General features: G+C 35.8%; 2 protein-coding genes across 2 annotated transcripts in view; both read left to right on the top strand.

The window, feature by feature from the left end:
* The window catches only part of LOC106877918 (protein dachsous), a 62,077-nt gene that overhangs the window by 36,450 nt on the left and 14,232 nt on the right, over positions 1 to 11,395 (top strand). The window contains exon 10 of the mRNA XM_052965883.1: positions 10,766 to 10,773. Coding sequence (XP_052821843.1) covers positions 10,766 to 10,773 — 8 coding nt within the window. The remainder of the gene's footprint in view (positions 1 to 10,765; positions 10,774 to 11,395) is intronic.
* LOC106877917 (uncharacterized) overlaps positions 475 to 11,395 on the top strand; it is a 27,201-nt gene continuing 16,280 nt past the window's right edge. Inside the window, exons 1-3 of the mRNA XM_014926980.2 lie at positions 475 to 562; positions 7,557 to 7,681; positions 10,569 to 10,609. Coding sequence (XP_014782466.1) covers positions 506 to 562; positions 7,557 to 7,681; positions 10,569 to 10,609 — 223 coding nt within the window. The 5' untranslated portion in view covers positions 475 to 505. The remainder of the gene's footprint in view (positions 563 to 7,556; positions 7,682 to 10,568; positions 10,610 to 11,395) is intronic.

Here is an 11,395-nt window from a genome sequence, read left to right as displayed (position 1 = left end):
TCATGATGCAAAATTGTATATTGAAACAGATGTTGTTTGTATTTTTTGGTGGGGGTCATTTTGCTAATAAGAACTACACACGCTGGTTCTATTTCACCAAGGACTTTAATCCCTATATGCAGTCTCATCAATAAAATTCAGGTCTACCTCATTGGAGAGAAAGGAGCAAATTTGATGAGATGGAAAATGGTGATGAAAAGATTTTGACAAACCAGCTGATTGATTGACTGACTGTACGATGTCTCAAAAAACCAATTAGTTTATTGGTTAATTGAATCTCTAGTTGAGTAAAGAAATGGAATAGAACCAATGCATGTGTTGTTTCTTAAAGGCAAACTGTTCCTTCTAAGACAATAAAAAGATACTTATATATTTATACGAAGTTCCAGCATATGAATAAGTATATAATGAATTTTACTTTGCTTTATGTAGAAAATATGTAGAAATGAAGAAACTACTAAATTCATGTTTGATTTTTTTTTCATTAATATATAGAATCCTTGATATGCAAACAGTTTTAAATGCAGAGAAGTTTCGAAGTTTCTCAGTAGAAAAAGTTAAGGTAGGAAACTGATTTCAGATTTTGAATGGTAAATGTTTTGTGTTCCTCTTGTAAAGATTGGAGATATTTTCACCAGGATGCAGGGGTCGTATAGATAACAAGAAGCTTTGTTTGGAACACAGGAAATAAGATCTATTCTTTAAAAGATACTTGTCTTCAGCAATGTTAATGCTTGATTTGGTTATTTACAAACTGGTATAATCACATATACTAGTGTAAAGATCACTTTATATGCTTCATTAGCTTCTTCACCAGTATATATAGATTTACATTGTTTCATTTAACAATATTATATGGTTTTTCATTAAATAGTTCTGTGTAACATCTTGTTTAATAATAATTTAATCTTTTATATTAATATATTGAAATTATGAATTGTCAGAAAAAGTTCAACTCTTGTTGAGATCAACTCTGCCTTTTATCCTTCCAAGGGAGATAAAATAAACTTCCAGCCAGGTGATGGGGTTGATATACAAATTGACAGTTTTCTTCCTGCCAAATTTCAGGTCTTGTGCTGAAAGTAGAAACAATCATCAACATCATCAACATTTTCACCGTCACCAACACTAACACCACCACCACCACCACTACCTTCACACCTTTTAGATTTTATTACTCCGTTAGTCTGAATGTTAAAATCCTATTTTCTAACACTTTACTAAGTTTATGTTCATAACCATACATTAGTATGGTCAAATCCTAGCTTTCTATATAACTCCCTATGGATTATTCTTCCTAGGTTGTCATTTCTTTTCCTGTATTCTTTCTGTGCAGGCAAGCTACATTCATTTACTATATGAGTAACACTTTCCTATTTTGATTTACATACCCTACATGGGAAATCTACCAGGTTTTTTTTATCTATCTTGGCTTTTATCTTGTTTTACTGCTAACAAACTTTCTGTCTCCATTTTCAGCCTTCCTTTCTGCAACCACAATCATGTCTCACTATTTCTATTTTCTGACACTGTCTTTGGAAACCTACCATGCAAAGCCTTCTTTTGCCTGTCAGATTATGTTGCTTCTTTTTTCTAGTTTTTAACCTCATTTAGTTTTTTGGTTTCCTTAACACTTACTTTTACTCTAGCAGCTCTTAATAAAATTTTCTCACTCTTTCCTACATAGGAGACTATATTTACTTTAGCTAACTCCACACAGTCTTCTATTGATATTAAACCCTTACCACCTTCCTTTCTAGGTAAATATAGCCTTGCTACTCCTGCTCTTGGATGAAGTCCTTCATTCATATTGAATTTTTTCCTAGTTCTGTCTAGATTTGCTAATTCAGAGTTGGTCCAAACTATAAAAGCAACTGGAATATCTAAGTAGTAATACTGCCCAAGTACTTACAGCTTTCACCAGGTTTGAGCCATTTAGTTTTGACTGCATTAACTTCTTCACCCTTCTGATGTACTCTTCAATTTTCACCTTCATTTCTATAGTTAGTACTCTGTCAGATTCTAACTCTTCTAGATACTTATAACTTGCTCTTTCTTTCAGTGATTTTAATATCTGGCCATCTGGTAATTGAATTCTTTCACTGCTGACTATCTGTCCCCTTTTTATGACTAATATCCGTGTTATTGTTAAATTTTTATTTCTAGATTTCACTTCTTGTAGAACTGCTTTGTCTATGTATAATAGATTATGTGTTCCTCTAGCCTGCTTCCTGCAACCTTTCTGTTCTTCTGGCAGTAAATTCTGGCTGTCAAAGTGCTTGTAAATGCTTCTGAGAGCATGCCTGTAAATAGGTTTCGCATCAATGTTAAGCAAGTGATTGGTCAAATATTACTAGCCCTTTTTTTTGTTATTAGGAGTACTCTTCTCCTTCTAGTCATCCAATTAGGTACAACTTTGCCATTCAGGCAATCCTGAAGTTCTTCCCTCAGTCTCCCATGTAAGCTACTAAATTTCTCTAACCAGTATCCTTGAACAAAATCTAGTCCTGAGCCCTTCCAGTTTTGCATTCTTCCTAACACTTTTCTCATTAATGCACTGGTTAGTTTTAGATCTAGCTGCTTCTCTCTAACTACTTCTTCCCTCACTTTCTTTAACAACACTGCATCTCCATTATGATTGACTGGCTTATCTCGAATATTACTGCAGAACTTTCTAGCTTCTTCTGCAGTATGGACCTCATCTTCAGTAGTTTCTTATACACTATTTTTATTTGGCAATAAAATCTCCTCTGCCTGTCTCAAACAATCTGTTATCTATTCTTTTCTGATATCTGGAAGGTTTACCTGCTATTGTTATAATATGTTGTTGAGTGCTTTCAGGACTATCCCAAATCTGTTCTCTTTGACTAAGTATTTTTTCTCAAGAGAAGATTTAAATCTTGTGTTTCCTTACTTGCCCTGTTTCCAGGCTTCTATTCTACTCAGAACTTGTCTTGAAGTCTTCGCTTTATTTTCTAATCTGTTTTCCCACATCTGCTCTTTCCTAATTTTACCCCTCTTGCACAGACCAATAAGCACTGGCTTGGGAGCAAAATTTGCTTAGGGGATGCAAACTCAAACCCAAAACGTTTCACAAATAAGGACATGCTTTTTGATTTATTGATTTATCTTCTTTGTTCTTTGAGAAGAAACCTAATTCAAGTTACTTTTTACAAATCATGTTTTACTCAGTTTTTTAAACCAAAGAAAAAGTAGGGGTGCAAATTTTGATTTTACACTCTACAAAAATTTTAGTTGATGTGCTTGCACCCCCTGCACACCTCAGTTCCTAGGCCAATGCCAATAAGTTAGTGTCATCTATATTTTTTGTATGTATCTGACTGATAACAGAATCTACTTTCCTAGCAATATCAAATAATTTCCTTCTATTAACACCTTTTAATGCTGGTAATCTTTTTCTTTCTTCTTTACTAATTGCTTCCTTCAGTTCATCTAAAATTTTCTGATCTTTCTCACTTAAATTGCTGTTGTCAATTTTCCCATGTTAATCAGTGGTGCTATTAATTTTTTCCTTATAGGCTCTTCTTTGGCTTGAACTGTATTACCTATGTTCTATTTCTTGTTCTCTCTTTTTTAGTTCTCTTGTGATCTCTTCTGCCTCCAATTCTGTCATCAATTTTTTTCTCCTAATAGTATTAGCCTATCTGCTCTGTTACTTCACCCCCTCCCTTTTTAAAACACAAAATGGTAACATGTTTTCTGTAACTCCTTACTTTGGGTTCACTTGCCAGGAAGCACTGCATCACTACGTGGTTCTCTTTACTTGTCCACTTCTTTCTTGAACCACTGCCTCATTTACTATGTTATCACTAGAGTTTCTGTGTAAACTCATGTCTCTTATAAACTGAGGTAGGGCAGTATTTGTGTGTACTTTTATCTTTACAGCTTCCCAACACACCAGACATTTTATCCTTTCTTATCATTATTACTATTATTATCATTATCACTCCATTGTTGGTAAATCATTCTGCATTAGCAACATACTGTAGCAGGTCTTGTTTGCTGTTTACCAAATACTCTGCCACATTTTTTCTTTCACTGTTGATGCACTCCCATATGCCAATCAGGCCATATTCACCTTTTCATCACTTCATGTATAGGCTGTGTAAGTTCACCTTAGGATAGAAGGCACCATGCATTGTCTTCATCTTTCAGGTAGTGTGACCGAGTTGGTCAATCTCTGCTTGCTTCCATTTCAGAATGGGTGCACTATAGTGGACTGCTACATTGACAGCAGTCACAAGGTTCATTGCATTGAGTTTTGACTCCAAGAAAAGTTTGAAGCACTTCAAATATGTAGTAGTGACCTTGTCTTTCATTTCTCTGTGCAAGATAATGTCCAAGGTACCCATCACCATCCAGGTTTTCCATTTGCCCTCCATTTGGCAGTTCTATGCCCTTACACTCTGCTCTTTCCCACTATTACAAAGTGAGCACCACACATTTTGAGATCCCCAATTCCATTCATATTTCTTTGCTGCACATCTGTACAATCTCAACCAGCTTCTCCATTTCATGCTCAGATTTTGTAAACAGTTTTAAATCATCCATGAAGAGAAGGTAGCTGAGATGAAGTCAATTCTTCCTCAGCACATCGTGCATGTTCACTTTGCTTAGAACTATAGGAAGGGGGATCAAGGCTGTAACAAATAGCAAAGGTGAACAATAATCTCACTGGAAGATATCTTTTTTGATTGTTACATTGGCTAAGTGCTGGTTGTTACAGAAAAGACATGTTTTCCAACTAGGCATGCTGTTCTTGATCAGTGCATGCAGGTTCTCAGCTACTCCACACATGTCAAGTGTTTCCAGAATCCATGAATGCAGCAACATGTAAGTTTTTTAAAAGTCTATCCAGGCCATGCACAAGTTTTTTTGGTACGATTTTCAGTTCTTCATTCTGACCTTGTCTATCACAAGCTGGTCCTTAGTGCCCTTGGATTCTTTTGAGCATCCCTTTTGTTTTACTGGAAGTAGATTATTTTCCACAGGGAATGTATATATTTTCCCTTTCAAGGATGCCTGTTAACATTTTCATAAAAGGTTAAGACAAGCAACGAGTCAGTAATCACCAACCTCATTTTCCTTTGATTGATCCTTCATCAACAATGTTGTTTTCCTCTCTACAAACCATTCTAGAACTGCACCACTCTATAGGCGATTGTCTAAACCAGTTCATTTGTGTGTTGACTTAAACCACTTGAGCCATTAGCCTTGGATTCCACCTGCTGCTCTCTAGTTTGGCAATTTTGATACATATGTTAATTATATTTTCTGTTGTTGTGCATACATGATCCTGCACTGGAACCTCAGGATGATGGAATTCAGATGTCATGAAATTAATCCACCCAGCACTGTGGTTGTGGGAAACTTCTTGCCCCCAGGTGTTATCACAAAACTGGCAGGTTTTCTCTGCTTCAGGAGATAATTCATCTCCTGTGTCTTCACCTAAACTCTTAAGAAACTTCCATTGGTTATTTGTGAATAACCTGTTTTGATGTTTTTTCCAGAATACATTGTTTTAGGGTTTCAATAACAGTTTTGAACCCTTTCTTTTCAACATGGTGTTGTTTCAAGATATTTCCTCACACTTTCTTTAGTATGTTTCAATTGCCTTTTGGACCATTCTTCCATGTGACTCAGATGTTTAAGCAAGAATTTAATACCTTTGATTTTCTGCTTCTACCATGGCTCCTCATGTCTGCCTGATTTCCTCTCTTTTTTTCCAACCAGTTCACCTACTAAAATTGAAGTGGATCTAATCAAGTCAATTGTTACTGATAAAGCTTTCACTGAAATATACTTCAGGATCTCATTAACCTTTTGTGTTACACGTTTCACACTGTCATGGTTGAGTCCATAGTGACGATTGCCCTGCTGCCATCCTTTAATCAGGCAGGCAAGGCAGTTTTCCTTTACAAGCCTGTAACTTTGCAGTTCAGCAAAAGAGACCAATAGAATAAGTACAAGGCTTAGCAAAAAGAATAAGTACCGGAATCAACTCATTCAACTAAAAATTTTTCAAAGTGGTGCCCTAGCATGGCTGCAGTCTAATGACTGAAACAAATTGGGAGGCCCTAGGCATTGATGAAAATGAACTGGTCGGGGACTATTTCCAGATGTTTTGGGCCTGGTAATACTACCAGGAAGTGGGTGGGCTACTAGTTTGAGATAAACTCGACAGGCATGGATGTGCTGTCAGACGGTCTTGTCTGAGGTGCACACAGAGCAACAAAACCATTCTTCATGCACTCGTTCAGTGTCTGGGCATTGCTGACATGTGGAGTTATGTCAAACAACTGCTGTCGTGTGGGATGAATCTGTCTGTCGTCTGAGTCCATAGTGATGATTGCCCTGCTGCCCACTTTTAATTGGACAGTCAAGGCATTTTTCCTTTGCCTGTTGGCTGTAGCAAAAGCAGTTGTTTGGTGGATGAGGCTGAAAGGAATGAGGACAAATTCATTCTTCTTTGGTAAAACCCTCAACTGTTTCAAGTTTCACTTGAAAAGGAAATTGGGGGTTGAGAGGGAGGTGCTGTCCTCAAGTGAATTTATCAAAAGGTGGGTGAAAGTTAGAAAAATTACAAGAGTGGATGGTACTGCTCAAAGTGTAGACCAGTGAGTTGGAGGAAAGGAGTGGGAAAGAGCACTTGTCCTTGGTATTCAGGGTGATCTTGGATGGTGGGGTTCCTTGATTATTCCTAGAGGTCCTCCTGATACAGAAGGACTGCATACTGCACTTTTCTTTTTTTTATTCTTTCTTCTTCTTAGTGCTATATACTATGTATATTTCCCTTTTTTAATGTATACCATGTATACTTTTCCTTTAATTTTTTTTTTTACATTCCCTTATATGTAAACCCCCACACCTTATGTCTGTCTTTGTATTGTCCCCTTCATCATTCACTCTGGTGGCAAATAAAAGAAATCATCATAATTATTATTATCGTTTTGACTCAGAATGAATCTAATTCCTGGTAGAATTTACATAGGTTGCATGTTACTACCTGTAATTTTAGATATCCACATGAAATGTTCAAAACCCTTCTAATGAACGTCCCTGCTCCTAAGAGACAAATCTTCCATAGAATCTCTGCAGGAGATTCCATTCCAGTCTTTTTTATTCATTTGCAGTCTCTAATGCACCAATTACCACAGTCGTAATCTTTACAGGTTGTTGCTGTTGTTTTTGTTGTTGTTGCCTCTGTTGTTCTTGTTAGGGCAGTTGATTGTCAAAATCATTACAGTGTCAGAGACAAAATCCTTGTGGTGTTTGCATTGGTTCTTTACATTCTGAAGTCAAATCTTGTCCAAACTACCTTTATTACATTGAGGCAATGTAATAAAGTATCAGTTAAGTACCAATGAAGTACAAGGATCAGTTTAATCAACTAATCCCCATCCAACAAATTGCTGAATCTCTGCCTCAGTTAGAAATTATTGTTTAATTATTGATATCACTCTTATGTGATTTTTATGTTTATGTTTATTTTTCTGTAAAAAATCATTATTGATTGATATTTCTTGCTCTTCTAGGAATCTGAACCACCTGTAATTGTTGACAACAATGAAAAGAATTTCATAATTTTTATCGCGGTCATTGTGGTGTTGGTTTTCATATTGATCATTATGCTGATTCTATTTTATACAAGTAGTCGCAGGTTGGTAGTTCTTAAACTGATGAACTCATTTTTTAAATATTTCCTAAGTATAAACTTTTGAAAATTTTATATGGATTGATTTCAATTCAAAGAAGCTTTTGTGTTCTAAGATGAAAGTTAAAATACATTCATAGATGAGGAAAAATATTGCTTAGAAGTTTTGTAACATTGAAATTTAGGATGACTTTCCAATAGTAAATTGTAATATTGTGGAAGGGAGTCAAATTTATTTGAGAATTGGAGTACAGTTGTTTTTTTTTTTTAAATTGGCTCACATATTTTATACACATTAGTACCTTTAAGCTGCAAAATGAGTGTGTTGTGTTAGGCCCCTCTTGGGTTGGGTCAACAAAAGGCTTGGACTGCTTACTGGCGAGCTCACTTTATTTGTGCAGACTCTTAAGACTTTGTATAACATTTGAATGATAGTGTTCAAAATATAGTGAAATTCCAGAAACAGTAAGTTATGCATTCAGGTAGTATGCCTTGGTTGCAGCTAATGAAATTGCATTGACAAAATTTGAAACAGAGAGAATTATGATCCACAGGACATTCATATTTTAAAATAATGTTTAAGCCTTTTCTTAACTTATTTCTGTTGAAATACAATGGCCTTTGTTTCAATTAAGTTTGAACTTAACAAAGAATTTAATAAAATAACTTTGTTATCATTAAAGTGATGTTTAACATGAAAGATCTCATTTAGATTACTTTAAACGGGAAGTTTATATCATAGAACCAGAGGCAATCTTAGGTGGATTTGTTATTAAAATGGTTAAGAAAATTACAAAATATTGAAATCTCAGGCATCACCCCAAAATAGATTCTATGGAAGGTAAGTAAATGTAACCAAATTGGCATGGGATATATGTTGTCAAGTGATTTGGACCACTGAATGGAGGTGTTTTTTGATAAAATACATAAAACAAGACAATATTCTGTTGCTATGTTGTTATTTCAATAGTTTAAAATTTACATTAATCTTTTTCCTTCTTTTTGTTACCTTTTTTATTAACACATTTTAAAGAGCTTATAGCTGATAAAAGAGAAGCATTACTAGCAACAGTACCCACGGATATTCTGTAGTTATTTTGAAAACCATAAGATAGTTGGATGTTTATTAATTAATGGTAGTCTCTCAGATCCAAGAAAAACATTTCTGCCATTCCAAGGTGAACAACATGCACAGATGATCTGCTTGTAGCTGCATATTGTGTTTTTCTATCTATTGGATAACAACGAGCAAGTCTGATTGGATATTTGCTTAGTCTCCTCTCCGGGCCTTATACAGTGCCTTGCGAGACTGATGACTCTTTGTGAGTTAGTTTTACATAACTAGCACCCATGCCGGTGGCATGCAAGCAGCATCTTTCGAGTGTTGGACCTTATGGAAGCAATAACAAATGACTGAGACCTTTGGTAATATGCTGTGCTTGCAACTGGCACCAATGCCAGTGGCACTCACTAGCACCCATTACACTCTTGAAGTGGTTGGTGTTAGGAAGAGCCTCCAGTCATAGAAGTCATGCCAAATCAGACTAGAGTCTGGTGCAGCACCTCAGCTTACCAGCCCTGGTCAAACCGTCCAACCCATGCCAGCATAGACAACAGACGTTAAATGATGATGATATATATATATAGTATATTATATATTATTTTATGTACATATGAGTAGTATATCCTTGGTTATGGCATATAACCAGTCAGAAAGTTACCATTGGCTTCACATTTACTATTACACTTAGCAATATAGGCAACTCATCTGACCTACTGCCTGGAAGCACATAGCTTCTTTACCAGTGGAAGCAAATATACAGTCTTGGTCAGTTTGGTGGTGGAAAAACTGAAATAAGAAACCATTTGAGAAAAAAAGAAGAGTTATCTCCCCTTGAACTATTTCAGCTGTAGCTGAAATGGGTCAGTTTGTGTATGTGAATTCTGCAAACACAGAAGACCACATTTCCAAAGCAAATTTTCTGTCATGAGGGCATCAGCTAAAAACATCACTATTTGAATTCAAGAAGGCATCTAGATCATGCAAATTTTTTGCAGTCATTGTCCTCTTTGCCAAGCAAAGTGTGCAGCTTCCATTGAGGTATGGCCCAGATTGTTCCAGCAGCTTCCAGTTAATTTTGTATGGTGTTCTCTCTTCTTTTAATCTCCATATGTTGCTGGGTAATACTATAACATTGCACCTCTTTGAGATCCTAAAAGAGGACCTGTGGTTATAACCTTGGCTAAAACATACATACATACAGACAGACAAACACACACACACTGTAGTTAGTCCCCACACACATAACCTAGAGTGGTGATGCAGTCTATCCATTCTACCTGCATTATTCTTATTGGTTTCTATTCATTTATTTGTGTAAACTCCTGTATTTGTTAAAATGAAGAGTCATATAGATGTATTGAAATGATTTCAACATGAGTGTTGTTGAGCATGCTATTATGTTTTTCTTTGGTATGCAGATTGAGTAACAATGTATATTTCTCAATATGGTATCTACTCCAATGTACTTCTATTTGCTCTGGTGAAATTCTGACTGTCACACCAATGTACGCTATACATTAAATGATAAACTAGTTTACCATTTAAAATATATACATTTAGAAATTAAATCTAAAGGATTGCCATCCTGACAAATACAAAGATTACAGTATGCCATGTACCTTACGTTCATATGCACATCTACATTTATTGTTGGAAAATATAAACATCTCCACTAAAATACTCCTTCCTCTCTCTCTCTCTCTCTCTCTCTCTCTCTCTCTCTCTCTCTCTCTCTCTCTCTCTCTCTCTCTCTCTCTCTCTCTCCCTCTCTCTCTCTCTCTCTGAGATATATTTATTTGTCTGTTCACTGCTTATTCTATTTCTCTTCAGACTTTACAGGAAATTAAGAGCAGCTAAAACCGCTACAAATCGTAAGTTGTTTTAATGTCTATATCTTTGGTTTGGAATGAATGTAATGTCAACCTTTTGGCTGCAGAGTTGACCTTTGAGATGTTCTGTATCTGTGGATATGATTTTTAACTTACATTGGCCTAGAAATAATATTTTTTTTCTGTATTATGTTCTAGGAAAGCAGGTCAGTATCCATAATCTTTAATTTCTCTCCCAGAGACTAATGAGATCAATGTAGAGTTGTATATAACTATCATGTGGAGTTATTCTAATCTCATTAGCAAAGCAAGCTTAAATGTTCTTGTTGAGTTATTAAAGAATCATTAAGACAATTGCACAATGGTTGGTCCTGTGGTTAGCATATGAAAATAAAAATTCCTTACAGAATAAATAATTTAGAGATGCTAACCACTGGGAAAACAAAGTAGTTAAGTTAGTGATAATGTATTTAATGCAGGGAGCTTTAAAGAACAATATTAATCAATGATGGAGTCAGGTAGCAAATTAGCCATCTCTCACTCAGTATGAGCATGAAAAACATGTTGAACTTTTCCTTACTGCAAAGAAAGATATACATGGCTATAAGTGGATTTAGTAGTCGGAAATTGAAAGAAGCCAGGAGTGGCTGTGTGGTAAGTAACTTGCTTACCAACCACATGGTTCCGGGTTCAGTCCCACTGCGTGGCACCTTGGGCAAGTGTCTTCTACTATAGCCTCGGGCCGACCAAAGCCTTGTGAGTGGATTTGGTAGACAGAAACTGAAAGAAGCCCGTCGTATATATATATATATATATATATATATATAT

The sequence above is a fragment of the Octopus bimaculoides genome, chromosome 2, assembly GCF_001194135.2.
Source record: "Octopus bimaculoides isolate UCB-OBI-ISO-001 chromosome 2, ASM119413v2, whole genome shotgun sequence".
In the NCBI taxonomy this organism is placed as follows: domain Eukaryota; kingdom Metazoa; phylum Mollusca; class Cephalopoda; order Octopoda; family Octopodidae; genus Octopus; species Octopus bimaculoides.
Note: the sequence above shows the minus strand (reverse complement) of the source record. Positions and strands in the feature narration are given on the sequence as shown.